Genomic DNA, 23,793 nt, shown 5'->3' with positions numbered 1-23,793 from the left:
AGAACAAGGTCCTTGCTCTCATGGGCTTGTAGTGGGAGTAACAAAAGTTAGTCACAGAAATAATGATGGTGGTAAACTCTTTGAGAAAATTCTGCGGTGGAGGAGAGGCTGATTGGGGTTCCGGGGGTGGGGGGGGGGGCTCCTAGACGGAAGTAAATGAACGCCAACCGCTCCAAGGCACCCACCCCACTTCACATCTTCCGGCGCTGGCAGCGGCAGGTGGCGGCCCCGCCCCGCGCCCCGCCTACCTCCGCCCCCGCCCTTCTGCGCAGGCGCAGGGTTGGCCCGAGGTGGGGCGCGGCTGGCGGCTGTGCCGGGACAACTGCCGGGCCCGCGCGGAGCGGGGCCGCGAGTTTGTGAGGTGATCTCGCCCCGACCCAGCGGCTCCGGTCCCCCGCGATGTCGAGACCAGAGCCGGGCAGCTCGCCTCTCTGAGCTGGTCCCAGCGCGGACGGCACGGAGGGAGGCCATGGCGGAGTCCTCCGAGCCCGGGCTGCGGGCGTCAGCCGGCGGCGGGAGCTTGGAGGAGGAGGACGACGAGGAGCGGGAGCCGCTGCTGCCGCGGTTCGCCTGGGCCCAGCCGCTTAAGGGCGCCCCCGGGAGCGCCGTCAGGCTCGTGGAGGCTGCCGGCGAGGAAGGCGCGGCCTCCCCTCGCGAGGCTGGAGACGAGGAACTGCTGCTCCCGTCCCGGGACGCGCCCAGCCGCTCCTCCTGGGGCGTGGGGGTCCTCTCGGGCTCGCCCACCCACCCGAACCGGAAACCGCCCCTGGGTGCAGGTGCGACTCGGCCCCAATCTCCACCCCGCGGTCCTCCCTGCGCGCGCGTCGCCGCCCAGCCCCTCCCGGGGTCCCACCTCTGTCCCACACCAGCCCTTGCCTGGTAGGAGAGGCAGTTAGCCGGGCATCCCTCCCATGCGGAGCACAGACCCGGGGCCGGTCGAAGCTTGGACACCTTCCCTTTCTCTCTGCTCCCCAGTTTCCTTGCACCTTTTCCAGGGGCCTTAGGCCACCTCACTTAAGGCCCGAGGTTGTCGTTAAACTCTGACCCTTGCGGCCTCTCCTAAGAGTAACCCTCAACTTTTGCAATCAGACACTGAAAACAAAAAACAAAAAACCCCAAACTTAGAATGGTAACATGACGTAAGTCGTTTTCTCAAGTTTGGACTTGAGTTTTGGAATAAGAAGCCTGAACTATCAGGAAAGTTCCCGGAGTTGTGAATTTGCAAGGCAGATGGATGACGGCAGAGAGACAGAGAGCAAGAATATCTAGTTGCCACTGGGACACGTTTCAAAACTTCTTGCAGTTAATGTTATTGTGACGTTAGCCAGAGGGGGCAGAGGCAGTTGAATTTCTCCAGCTGCTATCTCGTGCGCAAAGTTTTCTTTCTGGAACCGTTTCTATTCTTGTACTTTAAGAAGGGGGCGGGGACTTTTTCACTATCGAATGGACTGGTAGCCTCAGGTGGAAACGAGGATAATTGATAGGATGTTGAAAATTAATAAAGGGTAAGCATGCTATTGCAGGCATGGGTATTTGTCGATGAAGGATTTTTTGGCAGGTCGAGTCGAGGTAGCCTAATCTGATAGTAAAACAGAGTGGGCTTGTATGAATCATAGCTGGAGATGAGACGGGCTAGTTTGTAAAATTCGGATAACACCTATTTGTTGGTGGTTAGGATGGTTTAAGTGAGATGGTGTGTGCGCTGTGCCTGTAGAACTCCCTGGGTGACAGCTTGAAGAAAAGCCACAGAAATTGTACTTGTCATTACTACTGCTTAGTCTTTCTGGAGTCTTTAGATTTTACATGTCCTGCTGTCAGTACACTAATGGGCCTCCCACAATTTAAGCAAGTTTGGATGGAGTAGGTTATTCAAGTCGTAGTTGAACTGAACATTCAGACACTCTCAAGCAGATACATCGGGGAGGCCTCGGAGAAGCAGACGATTTCCTGTTCAGGTGTTTCATGAATAAAGCTTTAGCAGACTGGTCTGACATGCAGGTCTGTTGCCACTGTGTTAGCTAACAGGTGCATTGACAGGACAACGTTGAACAGAACAAATGTGATGATCACAAATGGTCCCACATTCCCCCAGCTGTGTAATGTGTTTCTGTATTACCTAGAATCCCTTCTGTGAAGTAACTTAAGATCTGTGTGGCTAGCTTCCTTTTTGCTGCCTTAAATTTACCTGTGTAGCTAGATTTTAAAAGAGCCTGAAACCTTGAGTGAGAGGGAGAGAGAGGGAATCACAAGCAGGCTCTGTACTGCCAGCACAGAGCCCTGTGTGGGGTCCAGTGTCAGGACCATGAGATCATGACCTGAGTCAGATGCTTACCTGACTGAGCCACCCAGGTGCCCCGGAAAGTGAGATCTTGTAAACAAATAGTATTAAGGCTAGAAAAAGTAACTGGGATAGAATATAGTACTCATAATACAAGTGGATTACTAAAGAGAATTCCTACGTTCCAAAATGGTAATAATTTATTTATATCACGGTTTACACTTTGCAGAGATCTCTCTTTGTGTAGTTCATTGATTCTTACAGCAGCACGGCAAGTTGTTACTTCTTGTTGTGAGAGTCGAAAATGAATAAAACTGTAGTGACTAGTACATAGAAGTTCAGAGGTAAGCCAAAGGCAAGTATACAGGAAGTGGTAAAGCCAGACTGAGCCTAGCCCTTCTTTTTGTGTCCTGCACTTTTTTCCATTTTGCTGTAGATCCCAAGTATTGTAAAATAGTTGTTACTTTTGGTGATTTATTAATGGAGGTCTTGTTTTTAATGGATTTAAAAATAGTTTTGAATTTCAATAAGTATTTAAACATTTCAAACCAGTCTCCTAAAAAGTTTATGATTGAGTAATGTAACTAGATTTTTAAGTTATTTATTTTGAGAGAGAGAGCGTGCAAGTCAGCGAGGGGCAGAGAGAGACAGAGACAGAGACAGAGAAGTGGGGCTCACCCAGGGCTCATGTTTTAGCCAAAGCAGGGCTTGAGCTCACCCAGTGTGGGACTCGAACTCAAACTGCGAGATAATGACCTGAGCCGAAGTCAGAAGCTTAACGACTGAGCCGCCCAGGCGAGTTCCATTAACTTCCTTTGTCCTTTAGCATCCAATTTCCATGAAGCCACCTCACTAGTTCTAAGAAATTCTTGCATTTAGATGAATATCAACATCATTTATCTTACGCTCAATGTATGAGCCTTTATGCTTAACTATTTTGTCTATGTAAATAGGAGCTTTACGTGGAAGAGTATGTGTTACCTTTACTTGAGCAAGACATTGACAGTCTGGAACCAGCATAAACATAGTATTGTTGGGTCAGTGTCAAAGTAGAAAGATTAGTGGCATTCATTCGTTAGTTGTCATTTTAATCAGTGAGTTGGAGAGTCATAAAGATGATAATACCTAGGTAACAGTATATGAAGGGCATAGTTCTGTGCCCTTCACTTATATTAATATGTAACTAACCCCACGAAGTGAGTTTTATTTTTTATTCTCATTTTAAGGAAGCACAGAGAGGTGAAGTGACTTTTCCAGGATCCCAGTTAACACAAACCAGGAGCACTTACCAGTTTCGTTGGAGAGCCTACAAGTAGAGAATGGTGTCAGAATATACTAGGAACTGCTCAAAGTCACCGGAAGTGTGTATTTAAAAGCCTTTTAATGATTCATGGTGGCTTATAAATGTATGAACAAAATAGCATCATTTAAAAATAAGGAAGAAAGATGAGGGTGGGAACTGAGGTAATGAAATAAATAAGGCGGAGGCCATCATAGTACACAGCATGCACAGGAGATGCTTGCTGCAGGCAGCCCACAAATCTGATGTTTAAAGTTACAGAAAGAAGCACAATGTGCCCATAAAGTTAAAGTAGCTATTGGAATCTGAACTGACCTGGCAAAGGATAACCTGTCGTGTATCTTTTGGAGAAGAGACTATGTACTGAATAGTATCTTTGTAATAAAAGTGATGAATTTCATAGGGGTATTTCTCATAACCTCCTTGAAGCCCATTTTAATAAAGGAATTCTAATGGACCGTGCTCTCAGTATTGCCAGATCCAGATCCTAGACACTGATAATCTGGCTGAATTTAGAGGACAATATTAGAAGAGTAGATGTCCTATGCGTCTTGACAGTTATCCATAACTGAGCTATTGAAAGATGGTGAGCAGCTACCTCTCACTGTCAAGCGGTTATTGCTCAACCAGTAATTAGAAGACACTTATTCTTTGTTTTTCGTTTATTGCTGAGATGCATCATTCTCAAATGCTTGAGTGCCTGCTGTGTGCCAGTGGAAGTTGAGGCCTCAGGACACAGTGGTGACCGGATAGCAAATGGATGTCCAGTCACCAGCCTTGTCCCACAGAGCTTTATAGTAATGGAGGGAATGGTCAATTAAAACAGTTCCCACAGCTGATCTGTTTGGGTGGGGAGAACTGAGGATTCCATTGAGCTGTGCCCTGGATTTAGGGGCCTGGGAACACTTAGCAGAGGAAGGAGCATCCAACTCGAGGCCTGAAGGATGACGGGCACTTGAACCTCCGAGGCAGTGTTCAGATCACCAGACTGGTGAGCTAACGACTTTTCTCTTTAGAAAATTCTGGTCAGTGGGTAAGATACAACCCAACCCTCAAGTGAGGAGGGGCTTGTTTTGATACGTTGCCACATGTCCTTATATGAAAGGTTTATAAACTGGATTCTCTTAATTCCATTTTCAATTCTGCTTCCTAAAGGACCAGTGATAAGGCTTACATGTGGTTAAGGGCAGAGTTTGTTAATAAAGAATTTTCAGGCTTATTGAGGGCCTACTATGTACCAGGCACTGTTTTAAGCACTTGGAATATATCAGCAAAACAAAAATGTCTGCCCTTCTTGGATCTGGATCATTTTGTTACAGTGTTACAAGTGATGAGATGGAGTTGAAGGATCAATAAGAATTAGCCTGGGAAGGAAGCTTGGAACATACTGGGGAACAGCATTGGCAAATGTTGAGAGTGTATGCTGGATATCTGGTGAAAGTGAGGAGCTCAAACAGGACCAGAGCTGGACTAGAAGGTCACCACTTCTTAGAGGAGACCCGAAGGGAATACACAGAGCTGGAATTGAGATTTTCCTCAGAAAATTCTTTGATACAGAGACAAAACAAAACCCTAATAGTTTATTCCTTAAAAGGAGCAACAGTAATTTTGCCGGAAAAAAAGGTTTTCTTCATTAAAGAAAATGTAACTAACCATGGCCCTCAACTATTAAAAATCAAAACTAGCAATGACGACAGGCCTTCAACCCAAATCTCCAGAGCACTCAAGCATGAAGCGCCATAAGTTTTGGAGAGATCCTCCAACTTAAACTAATTGCCACATGTACAGTTAAGTAAATGAAGGAAGCTTTAGATGTAATTGTGAGTTATGAGTTCAAGAAAAATTGTCTCCTAAAAAACAGTTTCTTTGATTTTAGAACAGTTGGTAGGTAGTCATTTTTTCCAGCAGCAATTTGGATAGCAGGAACAGTTGTCTTTTAAGCATCATTCTAGATAGTGATGGTAAATCCAGGACATCTTCAAAGAACGCCCATTTTCATGTGGGGAGATTATCTCATTTATTTAAAAGAGTTGCTCAATAAGGGACAAATTAAAGAGAAAGGGATTAAGAACATCCTGGCTGATTTTATAGGAATGGTTCTGCTTGATCTGATTTTGGTTGAAACTGAATTAGTATGTAGTTATTATAATAATAATTATTATTATATTTACTAATTATTAATATAATAATTATAAAATTATTATAACTGAAAATTATTATTATTATTATTCAGAGTATAAGCATGGGCTCCATGAGAGCAACAAAGGCAGGTTGTTACATGATGAACTTATAAAGCTTAGCCCGTAAAACAATTTGATAACATTTAATAGTAATACCGGCCAAGTCCACACGTAGTTTCCGCAAGAACTGCTCAAGTACAGCATGGGAGAGACCAAGAGTGGTCCAAGTTCAGTATGCATTAGTAGTATGACCAGATTTCTAAACAACTAATGTGACACCAGAATGCTTCTCATTTCGGTACACTGTCAATGCTGAGAGATGTGTCCTCCCTGCAATGGGTTGCTTGATTCCGGAGACCATATTTCATAAGGGGGCACATTGAAAACCTGAGGCATGAAATAAGAGGGCAACTTGTGTGCTGAAAAGCCTGAAAATACTTCCAGATGGGAGGAGGCAAGAGTAGAGGAGACTTAGGGGAACATGAAATGATCGTCAGCTTTTTGAAGGGCTCTTCCTGGAGAGAAAGGAGTAAGTACGCTTTTGTTTTGCTCCAGATAGCAGGTCTAGGACATGGTGTGAAACTACAGGAGACTTAATTTCTGGAAAAGGAAGAAGCTTATACATTGTTTCGCTTCCAAATAAAAGGATCACAAAAAAAGTAGTGATGTCTTTCCCCGAAGACCACCTCCTAGTGACATATTGTAAAAAGTACACTAGTGCTAGGGGCAGGGTTGAAATAAAAAACTTTCCAACTTCTTTCTTATTAAGAGGCTTCGCCTAGGGGCACCTGGGTGGCTCAGTCGGTTAAGTGTTCGACTTCAGCTCAGGTCATGATCTCATGGTTCCTTTGTTCAAGCCCGGTGTCGGGCTCTGCACTGACAGTGCCTGGGATTCTCTCTCTTCCTCTTTCTGCCCCTCCCCGACTCACTCTCTCAAAATGAACAAACAAACAAACAAACAAACAAAAAAAAGCCTTCGCCTAGAAGAAATCTCATTTGACTAATGATCATTATTACTGGCATATTCTAGTACATAAATAATACTTCATTTATTCAATTAAATATTAAGTACCCACTAAATGCTGACTCCTCATCCAGGTGCTCAGGATATACAGTGAATAAAGAAAGACTAAGTTTCTCCATTCTTAATTATTTTCACGGGATAGATAAGAAGGATTAGGAATTAGCACATCAATTGTAGTGATGTAACTAAAATACTTGGATTATTTATTCATTTAAGTAGGTTAAATATGCCCAATAGTACTTTTTGTAGCATTTTTCTTAGCACATACTTTTAAAAATTAGTAAAAAAAAAAAAATTATTTCTGTCTAAATGAAGGCAAATTTTAAAATAAGTTTATGTTTTGAATTTTCATAATGTTGAAGGCATGTAATAGCATTTAAATACCTTCCAAAGTAAAATATGAATAATTTTTGCCTTGTGTACCACTTTAAATGATTAATTGTTCATTCATTTTGCAAGTGTTTATTGATTACCTGTTATGTTCCAAGAACTATAAAAGTTCTGGGTTGGGGCACCTGACTCTTGGTTTCGGCTCAGGTCATGATCTCATGGTTAGTGGGATTGAGCTCCATGTCAGGCTCTGTGCTGACAGTGAGGAGCCTGCTCGGGATTCTCTCTCTCCCGTTCTCTCTGCTCCTCCCCTGCTCATGTGGACATGTGCATGCTCGCTCTCTCTCTCTCTCTTAAAATAAATAAACTTAAAAAAAAATGATTACCATAGCTTCTCTGTCAAGTATAGAGAAGGCGTGGGTGAAAGAGGGAAAGCAGTTAAGAGAGTCTTACAATAATCTAGGTGAGAGTTGATAGTCCCTTGAATCACATGGAAGGAATGGAGATGGTGAGAGGTGATTGGATTCTGGATGTTCGTGTAAGGTAGAGCCATGCAAACTACCGATGGATTAGATGTTGGAGGTGAGAGGATAAGATCATGGGTGATTCCAAGGATTTCCATGAGCAACTGGAAGATTTGGAGTTGCCAATAACTGAAAGAGGGAAACCTGAGAGGGAAGCAGTCAGGTGGAGTTATAAAGAGAAGAATTGAGTTTTGGGTGGTAAAATTTGAGCTGTCTATTAAACATCCAAGTAGAGATGTTGAATATCGTAGTCTGGAGTTGAAGGTAGAAGTCCAGGCTTGACAAATAAATTTGGGAGTCATCAGTGTTGATAACGAAGAGGAGAGGACCATGAACTGAATCTGGGGCATCCTAAAGGTAAACTGTCACGAGGTAAAAGTTAGCCAACAAAGAGACTGAAAAAGAGGAGCCAACGAAATGGAAAAACCTGGAGAAGGGGCATCCTGGAAGCCATGTGAAGGAGGAAGGAGTGATTAACAGGGTCAAATGGTGGCACTGGTCAAGGAAGATAAGTTCTGAGGTTAGATTTAGCAATATGGATGTCACTGTGTACCTCAACAAAAGTTTTATCAATGGAGTGGTTAGGACAGAAACCTAATTGAAATGGGTTCAAGAGAGAGTCGAGGCAGAGATGTTGGAGATATTAAATGTAAATAACTATAGAGACCTTCTGCTATACAGGGGATCAAAGAAATGAGGGAATATCTAGGAGTAACATGGGAGTAAGTAGATTTAGGCTGAGAAAAATTACAGCATGCTTAGTATGGTGATAGAAGTGATCCAATAAAGAGGGAAATATTGATGCGGGGAAGGATTGCTGAAGAAATGTCCTGGAATCATCAGGAAGAGATAGGGTCTAGGACACAAAGTGGATGAGTTGATCTTCAAGCTTAGTTCGTCTGTAGTAACAGGTGGAAGACAGGATGTTGTGGGCAGATGTGTGGAGGGCTGATGATACTGATTTCTGATTGCATCTGTTAAGGATCGTCTGAGAAAGAGGGGGTGTTGGAAATGTGAAGAGGGGGGAGGTTATGAGAGAGTTGCCCAGAACAGTGGGAGAAACGGTACCAGGAGTTGTCCTAGTTCAGGTTACTAGAACAACATACCATAGACTGAGTGGTTTAAACAGCAGACATTTATTTCTCCCAGTCCTGGAGGCTGGAAAGTCTAAGATGAAGTTTCACGATCAGGGCTGGGAAGTCCAAGATGAGTCCAAGATCAAGGCTTTCCTGCTGGCTGGCAGATGACCACCTTCTCATTGTGTCCTCACGTGGCACAGGGCGAGAGAGAGCATGCTCTTGGCACTGATCCTGTTGTGGGGGCCCTACCCTCATGACCTTACCTAAACCTGATTACCTCCCACAGACTCCATCTCCCAGTACAATTCCATGGGGAGTAGGGCTTGAACATATCATGGGAGGACACAAAGATTCAGTCCGAAACAGGAACGTAGTGTGCTTCCCAGGTGGCATGAAGGACCCACCTGAGGTTTGTGGGGATGAATTTACATTAAAGTGAGCTCTCAGGCCTTGTGTTTGTGTATGTTTGTATCGTCAAGTTCAGCTATCCAGGCCTAGGTGTACTCTGCAGACAGTTGAGTTTAACCAGTTGAGTTTAATGGGATTTTTCCAGGTGACCATGATAAGGGGAGGGAAGAAAAGAAGAGTGATTATATGATGCCTGCCCGTAATTTAATTAAGCTGGCCAGCGAGGGATGTGAGGACGCAGAGATCAGTAGCAACATGGGAGGTCAGTGCCTTGTGGGTCCTAGTGGGATGGAATAATTTTTGAACTCAGGGTACTAGAGGGAACGAACGAGGAAGATAAAAGGTGCTTGAAATGGAAAGGTGTGGGGAGGTTGCAGGTATTGGTGATGACAGATCTGAGGCGTGACCACAGCTGGAAGGGGAGGTGGAATGGAGAACAGAATCGCTGGAAGAGAGGAGGAATTCAGAGCACTCGGAGGTATTAGTATGATTATTTCAACAAATAGGGATTTTGTTTTTCATGCGTCAGTACTTGAACTTTAAAGAGAAGTGGGGTTGGGGGAAAAAAGCGAGGATCCAAGCAGCCCATATGATACTCGATTACATTTTTTCTTAAACCTAGAGAAGGAGCATCCTGGAAGCCATGTGATGGCTTTTGTTCTTCTGTACCTTAATGTCCTAATGCTAATAACCTAACCCAGTATCACAGGTCCCTATCACAAGCATTCTCATAGCTGGCCTTTCTTCGTCATGTTCCATATCAACATTGATTTTTTAATGCAATAATTGTTGGTTCTTCAGCATTGAATACATTCCTGGATGATCCTGAATTTGCTGATGTTATATTGAAAGCAGAGCAAGCAATAGAATTTGGAGTTTTTCCAGAAAGAATCTCTCAAGGTTCAAGTGGAAGTTACTTTGTGAAGGATCCTAAGAGGGTGAGAATTTCACAGATCTACTGTATATAACAGAAATTTTGGAAAACACTAATTTAAATGTGGAGTCATTATGAGGTTCTGAAGCTATTTTCCTAATCTGATTGCACCCTCTTTTCAAAAATAAAGGTGGGGGGGGTTGTTTTGTGTTTAACTAGAGCATTCTGCTATTTAGAAATAGCGCTATTCATTTTAAGTCACAGTTTGCTTTCCTACTATTTTAGTACTTGGTTTCAAGCAATTACGGAATGTTCACATTCAGCTATAGATTTGTTGAGTTTATATTCGTAAGTCCTTACTTTACAGTATCTATATTAGCCAAGCAAAGTAGAAATTTAAACTTTCAAAGGCTTGCCCTAGGAATATTTGCCAGCTTTATGCCAGAGGAACCTGGGCAGCCTGAAGCTTGAAGGCATTGGAATGTGACATCGTGAAATGAACCAAAGTAGAATTCTAGGGCAGAAAAGAGAAGTTGATATGGGACTTTGTTCCAATTAGTCTAGATTTTCAGAAATCTGTATTATTATCTTTAAAAGCTTCCTGAATGATACATAACCAGCAGTTCTTTCTTCAGGAGTAAAAAAGGTTATGATTTCATCCTAATATTCTTTGCAAAGATCCAAGTTACATTTTAAAACAGTCTTTCTTGGGATTTAAATATATATATATATATATATATATATATATATATATATATATACACACACACACACACACACACATATATACACATATATATGTGTGTGTGTGTGTGTATATATATATATATATATATATGGTAATGTCAGTCTCTCAGTCTTTCCTCCAAGTTTGATTTAGTCATTTTTTCTTCTTAACTTTTTACTAGTGACTCAGATTTTATTGCATTATAAAGCAATTATGTACTTAAAATTATAGTAAGATTTTTATTTCTTGTCTAAGGATAATTCACCCTCTAAATTTAATATGAATATATTTTATCAGACCAGTAATAAAGATTATAGACTTTAGACATCCATGGGCAAATTTTTTTTTAAGAGGAGAAAATTTATTTAAAATGATTCACAAAAAAAATAACTGGAAAAAGATTAGGGTAGGAGAATCTGACAACATAGATATTCACTATATCCTATTATTACCTTTATATTTTAGAGATGACTTTTTGTCATTGGCTTTATTAGTTCATTTAACAAATGCTTGAATGCCTACCGTGTACCAGGCACTGTTCTGAGTACTTGGGATACAGCCCCTAACAAAGTCCTTGCCCTTTAGAATGTACATCTAGTGAGAAAGTAGCTGATAAGTAAACACATAATATGGATATTTAATAGATACTATCTGACCTAGAGCAGTAGTTTTCAAACATTATGAAATCAGCAGAACCCTTTCTTAAGTTGGAAGTCCAGTAATAAAACAAGTGAAGTCAAAGTTAATCTAGTTAAGTAGTAAGGGGTCTGAGAGCCCTACTCTCATTTCCCCTCTCACCTTTCCTAGTGTTGCTGAGAGCACAGTTTGAAAACTACTAGCCCAAAGGATTACTGATTTTACATTGTTAAATGAGAATGGATATAAAAACACAATGAGAACTAAACCTCTTAATATTTAAGGGTTATGTCCAAATCTGGTGGGAAGAAATAGAAAAAGATTACCAATGTGCATTTTATGGGTTATCATCTCTCTATATTAAAAGTCTCAGAAAATGTCTCCTATTTTATATAGAAAATTATTGGTGTATTTAAACCCAAATCAGAAGAGCCTTATGGTCAACTGAATCCAAAATGGACCAAATATGTTCATAAGGTCTGCTGCCCTTGCTGCTTCGGTAGAGGCTGCCTGCTTCCTAATCAGGGATACCTTTCTGAAGCTGGTGCCTCCCTTGTGGATGAAAAGCTGCATCTGAATATTGTACCTAAAACAAAGGTAAAGGAGAAAATTGGTTTTCATTATGTGCTTCTAATTTATAGTCTACTTCTCTGCGAACACTTTAGTAATATTTCTGATGACAGAACCTGAAGTTGAGCCCTTGTTTTGGTAATCCGGAGACATGAGTAACCGATAAATTGATTCTGGGGGAGATGCTCAAAGTGTCCAAGCAAGTCTCCCTGGCTGCTGATGCCTAGATGATGCTGACGACAAGACAAGAAGAGAAAGAACTAACATTTAGAAGGCAGAAGAATATCGGTGTTCTAGAAATTCTTTCTATTTAGCCTTTATGAATTTTTACTTGAAGACTTCCTCGGAATATCCATTCCTAATTCTACATCTCAGAATGATTACTTCTTTCTTCTACTGGCCAGTTTTAAGCTGCCTCTCTCAAAAATATGTGCCATTTAACTGACTTTGCAAAATCCCTAAGCCTTTCTAGTTTAGATTCTCTGCACCATTTAGGATTGGGTTGAACTTCGCTGATTTATAGCTTTAGAGTGTGTTTCATGGTGTATATGAGTAGAAACACTATAATGCAAATTCTCATAACCATTTTTCTAAACTGTGTGTTTCTAGGTGGTTTGGCTTGTCAGTGAGACATTTAACTACAGTGCAATTGACCGTGCAAAATCTAGAGGCAAAAAGTATGCTTTAGAGAAAGTGCCAAAAGTAGGTAGAAAATTCCATCGGATAGGACTCCCCCCTAAGGTAAGTTACTGTGAGAAACTTTATTTGGGGGGACAATTCAGCATGTATTACCTGAGTATTGTGTGCTATAGGCTGTGGATAATGATAATAAAGAAAATAGTTTTTTCATTCTCAAAGAGCTTTCAGTGAACAAGCAATCTCAGTGTGATATGAGAAAGCTGTTAGGATGGTTAAATTCTCAGAGAGGATAGAGGAGAGATGTCTAACCCAGCTTGGAGGACTGGGGATACTGTTTCCAGGAGGAGTTTGCATTGAAGGCTTTATAAAGTAATGGCGAAAAGCACAGACTTAAGTTTCTCTCGCAGCCCCTCTACCAGTTAGCTCTGAGCCCTTGGGCAAGTTGCTTGCTCCTTAAGCCCCAGTTTCTATAAACTGGGATGAGAAAAACTACCTCTTGAGGTTGTGAGATAAAATGAAGAAATTCGTGTCAAGTACTTGGTATAGTGCCTGGCACATAGTATAAAAGTAAGTGGTAGTAATTCTTGTTTACGGACTACATAATGAATTTTGTTTTTTCTTATCACTTTTAGATAAACCTAAGGATTGGTTAGCAGCTGGCTAAGCAGGAGTGGGAAGGGTTAATGGGAAGGCATTCTAGAAAAACTTCAGGCTTTTATATATATATGTGTGTGTGTGTGTGTGTGTATGTGTGTGTGTATATATATGTATATACAATTTATATATTTTTTTAATTTTTTTATATTTTACATTTTTACATTATATATATGTAATATGTATGTGTATGTAATATGTATATGTAATATATGCATGTATATATATGTGTGTGTGTACATATATGTAAGTGTGTATATATATATGTAATTTGTGTGTGTGTGTATATATATATATATATATATGTAATGTGATCTGTGATTTTGTTTTGTGGTTGCTATGCCTAGCATATATCTAGATAAAAGAATTTAAGTAGAAATTCATGGTTAACTTAAATTGTTTTTAAAATTATACTCCAAGTAGGGAGGAAGTTTGAAAATTTTTTTTTTTTTTTAATTTTTTTTTTTTCCAACGTTTATTTATTTTTGGGACAGAGAGAGACAGAGCATGAACAGGGGAGGGGCAGAGAGAGAGGGAGACACAGAATCGGAAACAGGCTCCAGGCTCTGAGCCATCAGCCCAGAGCCCGATGCGGGGCTCGAACTCACGGACCGCGAGATCGTGACCTGGCTGAAGTCGGACGCTTAACCGACTGCGCCACCCAGGCGCCCCGGAAGTTTGAAAATTTTTACAAGGCCTGTTATTCCTTGGATATGATAAAATTAAGTGTGACTAAAGAAAGATATTATTTCCATATTTATGACTACTTATTAAGTGCTTTAAAGAAAACCTTTTAGATATATAGTTAAAATTTCAGGCCAACAATAAGAACATAGTGTTAGGATAAGAAATAGATTTTCTTTGTGGTTATTTGTATTTATGAGACCAACCAGGTAACCCATGTGTCCTGTGCCATAAATACATTTAGTAATGTTAATGACAGAAATGCCTTTTAAAACAGACATATCTTCAAGGAAAGGATTTTCTTAAAAACCATTTAAAACCATGTTATGATTGATTGATTAATTCTTTAAAATTTGTGACCGGATCTTTAATCTGCAAAGTTGAAGAATTCATTTAAAAAAATAAGGATATATTCCATATTTTATGTTGTAAAAAATATCCCAAAGTATTTCTTCAATAAGATAAAAGTATGCACGGTTATTAAATGACCAGCATAGGTGTAATATTTGGCCACTATAATTAAGTTCATTTTAATGAATATTTTTAGAAAACATCAGTCTGAGTTGAGATTTTCACCTTGAGGGCACATGTGCATTTTCTTTTTCAGTTATCCTAAAATAGCTTCCATGCTCCTTAAAAGCCTAGGGTTGAGCATTTTTACTTTGCTATGTATTCTTTATGTGGCTGTTTAAAGTTAGTGTATAAAATAGTTTGATAAATATGGCTTATCTAAATTAGTGTTAACCCTTCTATTTTTCTTATAATGCTTATATAACATTTTATGATGATACTGGTGAGAAATTAAAGAAGTAATTTCTTTGTTCTTGTACTTTCTTTTCTAACTCTAGTTCTTAAAATTATAGATTGGTTCCTTTCAGTTATTTGTTGAAGGTTACAAGGAGGCTGAATATTGGCTTAGGAAATTTGAAGCTGACCCTTTGCCCGAGAATATTAGAAAACAATTTCAGTCACAGTTTGAAAGATTAGTTATTTTGGATTACATCATCAGAAATACAGGTATTGAAGTTCTCTTACTTGTTTACTCAAATCTTGTTAGTTTGCAGATTGTATTCAACTCTTGTTATCCAAATCAAAGACATAAAATTTTGATACAGAAGTCTGGAGGCCACTTTTTCTCTACCTGCCTTGGAAAACAGATGTAGTACTGACTCCCTTGGGCAGAGTTAATCTTGTACTGGAGATTCTAACTCATAGCAGTCTCCTGCCTGGGTGGTAGAGGTCAGTTCTTGTCCCTCCTGGGGAATTTCTTAGCAGCAGGACAAAGCCAGAAATATTATCTGCATAATATGAATAATTAAAACTTGATTGTGTAAATCATTTTACATGCTTATTTTGACTTTAGGTAACTGTTAGCATAGTCTATAAATACATTAAACTTGATTTTTTTCTGTGCTAGAATGGAGCAGTGGTGTAGATCATCTGAAACAGTGGTTCCCAAATGTGGTTCCCTGGACTGGCTGGGTTAGTTTCATGTGGGGACTTGTTACACATGCATCTTTTCAGAAGAGTGCACCCCAGTCCTGCTAAAACAGAAACTCTGTATAGGGGGCCACCAGTCTGTTTTAACATGTCCTCTCGGTAATTCTGAAGCATGCTGAAATTTGAGAACCACTGGTTCAAAATATTTGCTCATTTATACTAGTTTCTGAAAAAGCATTACATACTTTTCCAGAGTTGCCTTCTTAATTAATGTGGTCTTAGATTAATGTTAAATTTGATGTAGAGTCATAGAATACTTCTATACAGACATTAGGTGAGAACCTACCCAGAAACTTGCTTGGTAATAGAGGTACATGCTTTTTCTTCCTGAAGGGAAGAGAAGTTATCCTTGATTTTAATAACCTTGATTTAATAGTTCTTGATAATACATACCTCACAGAATGGTTATGAGGATTAAATGAATGAGTGCCTGTTAAGTACTTACAACAATGTCTGACACAGCGTAAACCCTCAAAAAGTGTTAGTTAACATTTGTAAGTATTTTTTGGCTCGTATGTGTTAGGTTGGAGCCTTTAATATGTACACATGTGCCACAGATAACCAGTTAAGGTCTTGAAAATCAAAAGGTGACTAGAATATTTCCTTCGATATTAAGCTATGATATCCATAAAAAATGAAGTAACATTTGTTTTGTTTTGAAAGACAGGGGAAATGACAATTGGTTAATCAAATACGAAAAGCAACAGGGAAAGGAAGTTAAGGTAAGGAAATTTCAAAATTATACACAGAGACACACACAATTTCTATAAAAGATTCCTTAAATTTATGTTTTTCTTCATTTCTTCATTTCCTTCACGTAGATCCTTGGTTTTATCTCCTTTTGCTGTTTTTCTCATCTTTTTTCTTTCCTCCCCTGTTTACACTGCATTTTTTAAATTTCTAAATCTCTGTGCAGCTTTATTTTTTATGTTGTATTAGAGTAGAAGAATGATACCAGCTTGGTACTTTTTTTTAGAACTTGGGAAATTCGTTGTAGAACCACGACCACCAGATTTATTTTGCTTTTATGTAAAAAAGGTTCTGGTATTTTTGGTCGACGTGTTTATATTTTAGTAATTCACTTCTTTCTGAGTCTTATGACTCCATAATGTGGATGAGTCTCAAAATCCTGCTGAGTGAAAGGAGCTACACACAAAGGGAACACACTGATTCCATTTATGTGAAAATCTACAAAGTGCAAACTAATCCCTGGTGACAGAAAGCAGACCCTGGTTGCCTGTGGGTGGGGTAGAGGGAGGGAGCGAGAGAGGGAGCCACCGCAAAGGACACCAGAAAACTTTCGGTGAAGGTTTCACATCCGCGGATGCTTATCAAATTGTACACTAATATGTGAAGTTTATTGTGTGTAAATTATACCTCAATAAAATTGTAAATAGAAGAAAAGAAATAAAAATAAATGGCAGTTACAGCAGAAATAGGTTTAAAATACACACATAAATATATATTTTCATAATAGTTGCTAAATATATTTTATTGGTGTATCTTGAGCAATTAGATTTTACTGAAAATTTTATTCTTTTGCTCTTAAGTATTTTGTGCATTTTCAGTGAGGTAAGATATTTGATATAAACTAAAAGAAACAAACCAGACATATATGACACGGACCTTCATGCTAATACTTCTCATTTTAAAATTGTCTTTTTTACCTTTTGTTTTTATCTAGGCCACTTGCTAATGGCAACTGTCTTATCTTTACATAATAAATACTCTTTTTTTAAATTTTTTAAAGTTTGTTTATTATTGAGAGACAAAGAGAGACAGACCGTGAGCAGGAGAGGGGCAGAGAGAGAGGGAGACACAGAATCCGAAGCAGGCTCCAGGCTCTGAGCTGTCAGCACGGAGCCCGACACGGGGCTCGAACCCATGAACCGCGAGATCATGACCTGAGCCGAAGTCGGACGCTTAACCGACTAAGCCACCCAGGCACCCCCATAATAAATACTCTTTAACATGAAATCCTTCTTGCTGTCAAGAATGTAGAAGTTAGGAATGGCCTACTTTCTGTAATTAATGGTATCTTGAGATTCCTTCTACTGGACCTTTTTATAATTGTTCTTTGAAGAGTTTTATTTAGAAACATTTTGTGTTTGGACTAAATATTTCTGGGGTACCCCAGGAAAGACTAAATTTTTAATGAGGTAGCTTTGTTAAGTTCTCTTAAAAATACCAATATTTTGCAAATGTCATGCTTTTAAGCAGTATATCTAGCAGTAAATTATCTGAAACAACAAATTTTTAAGTCTTAATAATTCCAAGTCCTCTTCCCCAAAAGGAAAGAAATGAAACCAGTACTATCTGAATTTATAATAGCAAATAAAAAATAGTGATTATGAAATTCTTACTGATTTATACGATGGTTTCTTCCCTTCAAGTGTGGAAATTTGTACTTTCTGATAACTTATTTTTTATTTATAGTAAGACCTTTAATAAAAGGCAACTTATTTTTTATTTTTTAGTCTCTTCAAATAAAAGGTATTTAAACTTCAATAATTTTTAAAAATTTATTTAATAGTTGATCTTTTAGAAATATTCATATACATTTTTTTATCAGCAGCCATTTTTTTCTTCTTTAGGAAACGAAATGGATTGATGATAAAGAATCACTTATTAAAATAGCTGCAATTGATAATGGTCTGGCATTTCCTTTTAAGCATCCTGATGAGTGGAGAGCATGTAAGTGTTTAGAACCATCTATACATTCTATAATCACCCTTTTCCAGAATGGGAAGGGAACAAAACCTATGGATATCAAAAAAAGGAAAAGAAAAACTGGGTGAAGAATAATCATTCACTAGGGCTCCGTTCTAGATGTTGGGGATGCAGAGATACATTCTACACGGGCCTTGCCATGTTTGTTTGCTTATTTTTGAGGGACTGTGTCTGGTTTTGGTTTTTTGGCTTGTGTTAGTCTTGTAGAATAAGTTTTTAAATGTATGTAACATGAGAATCATCTATTTTAATATATGGATAGAACTTAACTTTAATGTTTTGGGTAGTATTCACTTACAAAACAGTTTAGGCCTACCTCTCCCCTTTTCAGTGAGTAGTGCTTTAACTGCCTTACCAGTGTCCTCTGTGGTTGAGGGTCTGGTTTGCTACATCTTCTTGAGCTAGTTTTATTTTGTTTAAAATTGTTCGTGACATCTTGAGATCTGGATTAATGGGTACAAAGTTTTTTTATAGAATTATAATTGGGGCACCTGGGTGGCTCAGTCAGTTGAGCATCTGACTTCGGCTCAGGTCATGATCTCACGGTTCGTGAATTCAAACCCCACATTGGGCTCACTGCTTTCAGCACAGAGCCCACTTCGGATCCTCTGTCCCCGCCTCTCTTTCTGCCCCTTATCTGCTCATGTTCTCTCTGTCTCGAAAATAAAAAATAAACATTAAAAAAAAATTAAAGAAAAAAACTTCCAGAGTTACAAACTCACAAACCATGAGATCATGACCTGAACCGAAGTTGGACACTTAAATGACTGAGGCATCCAGATGCCCCTAAAAAAACCTTTTTTTAATAAAAATTAATGAATAAGTAAATAAAATTTCTGTGTCAGTCGATTAAAAAAACACCTGCCCATTTTTATTTTCAAGTTTTATTGCTTTGTGACCTATGACTGGCTGCATAAATTCTGCTGATTGAAATTTGTTAGTAATTCCTTTGTAATCTGGTTGATGGCCAGTTAAAAGGTACTTGAAAAGAACTTGTCTGGACACAAAGTTCTGCATCTGTCTGTTAATTAAAGCTTGTAGTTGTTAGTCAAATCATATTATTTTTTTGACCACTTGATCTGTTAATTTTTGAGAGTTGAAGTTGACTAAGATTGTGATTTTGGCAATTTCTTCTTGCATTTCTGTACATTTTTTGCTGTGTATTTGACATACATAAAGGCCCAGCATTTTATATTGTTGGTGGCTTGTTCTTTTATTAGTGTGAAATACATCTCACTTTATCCCTCTCAATGTTTTTTTTTTTTTACTTTTCTTATTTTATCTGTTGTAACATTGCTACACCTCATTTCTTTTTATTAACATTTACCTGGTGTTATTCTATACTTTTATTTTTTACTTCCATCATTTTGTTGTAAGCATATGACTTATGCCCAACACTTAACTGGATATTTTTTTACCCAATCTGAGATTCTTTTAAAAGGTACATTTAACTCTAGTTAAAGTCTCAATAAATAATGTGTTTGGGGGCGCCTGGGTGGCGCAGTCGGTTAAGCGTCCGACTTCAGCCAGGTCACGATCTCGCGGTCCGTGAGTTCGAGCCCCGCGTCAGGCTCTGGGCTGATGGCTCAGAGCCTGGAGCCTGTTTCCGATTCTGTGTCTCCCTCTCTCTCTGCCCCTCCCCCGTTCATGCTCTGTCTCTCTCTGTCCCAAAAATAAATAAACGTTGAAAAAAAAAAAATTTTAATAATGTGTTTGAACTTTTCCTGCCATCTTACTTTTTTCTATTGACCATGAATTCCAATTTATTTTTCCTTTCCTATCTTTTGTTGGATTGGCTTGAGATGTCTTTGTTTCATTGTTTTTTCCCTCTAATAGTTTGGAATTTATATGCAAATTGTATTTTAAAAGTGTTAAGTTAAGGGCTCCTACAATACATCTGGGAAATTTTACCAAATATGCAGTTGAGGATTAGAGATCTGGAACTTGAAAGAGGAGTTGATATTGAAGATATAGTTTTTATCTTTTTTTTTTTTTTTTAATTTTTTTTCAACGTTTATTTATTTTTGGGACAGAGAGAGACAGAGCATGAACGGGGGAGGGGCAGAGAGAGAGGGAGACACAGAATCGGAAACAGGCTCCAGGCTCTGAGCCATCAGCCCAGAGCCTGACGCGGGGCTCGAACTCACGGACCGCGAGATCGTGACCTGGCTGAAGTCGGACGCTTAACCGACTGCGCCACCCAGGCGCCCCTGAAGATATAGTTTTTAAACTGTCACCGTGGTAGTGGAAGCCATGGTGGTGTTTATTACCTCAGGGAATTCAAGGAGAACAAATACCACCACTAGGACAATGTGAGGTACACAAATACTCAGTGAATGTCTCATGAATGTTTAGCAAATAAATGAAGGAGAGAAAGGGGGGAATGGTGGCATTGAAGGCAAGAGGAAAAGCCAGCAAACAAAAGAAGTGGCTTAAAGGATAGAAAGTACACTCTGGGAGAGTAGTATCTCGAAAGCCACACAGGAGAGAATTTCACAAAGGGAGATGATAGAAGACTGCTACTTTCTACAGAGACATTAAGTAGCATGAGGACTGCAAGTATGCCTTTGGAGAGACTCTTATGAGATGGCTGGTGGTCTTAGGGGAGAGCGGTTTGAATGGTGATAATAGAAGTTGAGGGATAGGGATCAGAAGTAAAGGCAGGCATGGAATAAGAGCTTTTATGTGATTGGTCAGGGAAAAGTAAAAAGGAAATTAGATATAGCTGCAGGGAGATGTGGGCCGGAGGAAGGGCTTTCTTTGGAATGGACTGTGTACTTCCCACAGTGGACAGGGAGATAATAAAAGAGAAGTCAGAAGGAATGACTCTAGCTGTAGGAGGTTCTCATTGGATGTGCCCACAGTAGCTCCGTGGGTGATCATCTTGTCATAAGCCTTACATATACTTTCTTGCAGGAATTTGAATATGCACCCTCTCCAGAAGATTCTACGACTTTACGAATCTTTCTCATCCTAGTACTGTGTAGATTTAACAGTCTTCTTAGGAGAGAACTAGAATTAGCCTGAAGTCATGGATCTTTGATCCCTTAGAGACATTTGCCGATTCACCTACTAATGAGTTAAAAGTTTGGAACATTCACAGGTGGCTCAGTTGGTTAAGCCTCCAACTCTTGATTTCGGCTCAGATCGTGATCTTACAGTTCATGAGTTCAAGCCCTGCATCAGGCTCTGCGCTGACAGCATGGATCCTGGTTGGGATTCTTCCTCTCTCTCTGCCCCTCCCCTGCTTGCAATCTCTCTCTCTCTCTCTCTCTCTCTCTCTCTCTCTCTCTCTCTCAAAATAAATAAGTAAATAACACTTAAAAATTTTTTTTAGATAAGACTTTGGAACATCATATATTTCCACGCATGTGCATGCGTGCACATACACATGCGTGCGCGCACACACACACACACATACACACACACTCGTGAGTGGTCAATTCCTGATAATTTGTAACTGGGAGGAGGGCAGGGAAATCTTAGCCATGGTATTTGATCTGGTGTATGTGAACAAATTATAGGTGTCCCTTAATTTCCAAGTTTAGAAACCAGGGATTCAGATGTATTTTTTGATATAGGGCTGTCTGAGAGAGACTGATTATCAAAATTCTTACCTTTTACTATTTAAAACTCAGGAACCTGACTAGTTCTAAATAATACTTTACTGTGCTTTACCATCTGAATTCACCATCCAAACTTGGAATCAGGATGATTATTCTCTGATAACTTCTTCCTCTCTCTCTCTCTCCTTTTTCTTTCAGATCCATTTCACTGGGCTTGGCTTCCTCAAGCAAAAGTTCCTTTTTCTGAAGAAATAAGAAACTTGATTCTACCATGTATTTCTGACATGAACTTTGTGCAAGATTTATGTGAAGATCTGCATGAACTTTTTAAGGTAAATAAATTTTTCGTTTTAATTCTTGCGGAAAACGAAATAAATCTCAAACGAGATTTTCTTAATAGAGCTAATTTGCAGTTTACTGCTTCTGGTGTAGAGCCTGACTTAAAAAGGAATTAACAGCTTTACTTTACAGGAGCATAAATTTGTGAAGTTACACTGGTTATGAGTGTTCTTTGAAGTAAGACTCTATTAAAATCTGACAAGTTGTTTTCTTCAAAAGTTGAATTTTTACAAAAGTACTCCATAAATTGTAATAAATATTTGGTGAGCTGCTGTAGTTTAATTCTCTCAAAAACACCTAAACCCATTGGCTGGAAGGTCATTTTAAATCCTTTTGGGACCAGGTGGATTATAAATAAACTATTCTTGTCATTCTAGAGACATACAAATATACTTCAAGTAAAAATACTCTTTACATGTTATTTTATCTATTAGGAAAGCTCTGGAATGGCCTTATGTGCTAAGTTGAAGAGTTCCTTTGTTTTCAAATATTTGTTTCAAATTTCTTGATTTTTGGAATTATAATAATGTAGGTTTTTTTCCTCCTTTCCCATAAAGACTGACAGAAGATTTAACAAAGCTACTTTTGAAAGTCAGATGTCTGTTATGAGGGGTCAGGTAAGTTACCTTTTTATGACCTTGTTCATTAAGAAGACAGTTTCTCTTTGAAACAGTAGTAGTTAACCCTTCTCTCCATTGTGACCCAAAGATGCAATTCTTTTATGCTGAACCAAAATAGCTTGTATGATTAAAAATGAAGTTGATTTCAATAGCATCTTTCCTGTCTTGTTCTAAATTAGGCATTTTTGACCTTGTTGTGTATTGTTTAGTTAACCAGTTTCACTCTCCTGTGAATTCTTTGTCTTCATTTTGATAACTATTTTCCTGAGTGTTACTGTATTTTTCCTCCTCAAGTCCACTTGCTTGGATGTTTCAGTGCTGAGTTCTGTTGCCTTTTGATTAGTTCTCTCATAGAATGTGTTTGGCCTTTGCTGGCGCAGTCAGTAAATCGCCATATCACCAAAGTTGAACACTGAGTGAGGCAAAAAAGTACTAATAGTAACTCAGTCTTGTCACTCCGTCTTTCTTTAATTAGAGGTACAAGGCGTTAGGTCTGCTGGTGTGGGTGTGCAGGCTGGCTGGTCTACGGATAATGTCTAGTTCTTCCACTCTATTGATAGTACTTAGATTCCAGAAGGAAAACTTGAAATGAAACTAAATTATTGTGAATAATTTTATAGTGTTAAGTATAATGAACAGATAAGTTACTGTAAACATTGTCTTTTAGTGACTTACTAATTAACTTTTTCTTCCTAAAATACACGTTTAATTTCAGGTAACTATTTGCTGCATACCTGTGGCAAAAAAGACCAGTCTAGTTTTTGTACTGAGGATTACATTATATAACTTTAACAAATAGATATGATTAAGTTAAATAATCATTCATACACCAAATATTTATTGACAGAACTAGGACCAGGAAGCGATTGAAATAGAACTGCGAGCAAGACCCAGTTCCTCCTGTCATGGAACATTTGCTGTGATGAGGAGGCCAGGGGTCAGGGAAAAGGATGGATTATTTGCTTGTACACCTCTCTGTGCTCTCTGTTATCTGCATTTATGCAGTGCTTTGCTGGAGTCATAAGTTTTAAATAGTAAGTGAAGTGGCTGGAGAAGAAGGCTAGAGCCAGATCTCGGAAGCCTTAAGTGCCAGAATATAGATTCCACGTGGAAGGGATCGGAGCAGTGAGA

The 23,793-nt window shown here is 39.1% G+C and overlaps 1 protein-coding gene across 3 annotated transcripts in view; it reads left to right on the top strand.

Annotated features, from left to right (window-relative positions):
• Positions 1–270: 270 nt before the first annotated feature.
• PI4K2B (phosphatidylinositol 4-kinase type 2 beta) overlaps positions 271–23,793 on the top strand; it is a 33,330-nt gene continuing 9,807 nt past the window's right edge. Inside the window, exons 1-9 of one of the 3 annotated variants that reach the window (XR_006711537.1) lie at positions 271–776; positions 9,925–10,061; positions 11,757–11,957; positions 12,540–12,671; positions 14,771–14,924; positions 16,071–16,129; positions 18,002–18,101; positions 21,902–22,035; positions 22,600–22,659. Coding sequence is in view for 1 of the 3 variants with exons in the window: in XM_045474361.1 (XP_045330317.1) it covers positions 470–776; positions 9,925–10,061; positions 11,757–11,957; positions 12,540–12,671; positions 14,771–14,924; positions 16,071–16,129; positions 18,002–18,101; positions 21,902–22,035; positions 22,600–22,659 (1,284 nt within the window). In the remaining 2 variants the exon portion in view is untranslated. Of the gene's footprint in view, positions 777–5,950; positions 6,288–9,924; positions 10,062–11,756; positions 11,958–12,539; positions 12,672–14,770; positions 14,925–16,070; positions 16,130–18,001; positions 18,102–21,901; positions 22,036–22,599; positions 22,660–23,793 lie in introns of those variants that run through there. The other 2 variants (XM_045474361.1, XR_006711538.1) reach the window with 2 other exon arrangements.

Source organism: Leopardus geoffroyi, chromosome B1, assembly GCF_018350155.1.
Source record: "Leopardus geoffroyi isolate Oge1 chromosome B1, O.geoffroyi_Oge1_pat1.0, whole genome shotgun sequence".
NCBI lineage: Eukaryota > Metazoa > Chordata > Mammalia > Carnivora > Felidae > Leopardus > Leopardus geoffroyi.
Note: the sequence above shows the minus strand (reverse complement) of the source record. Positions and strands in the feature narration are given on the sequence as shown.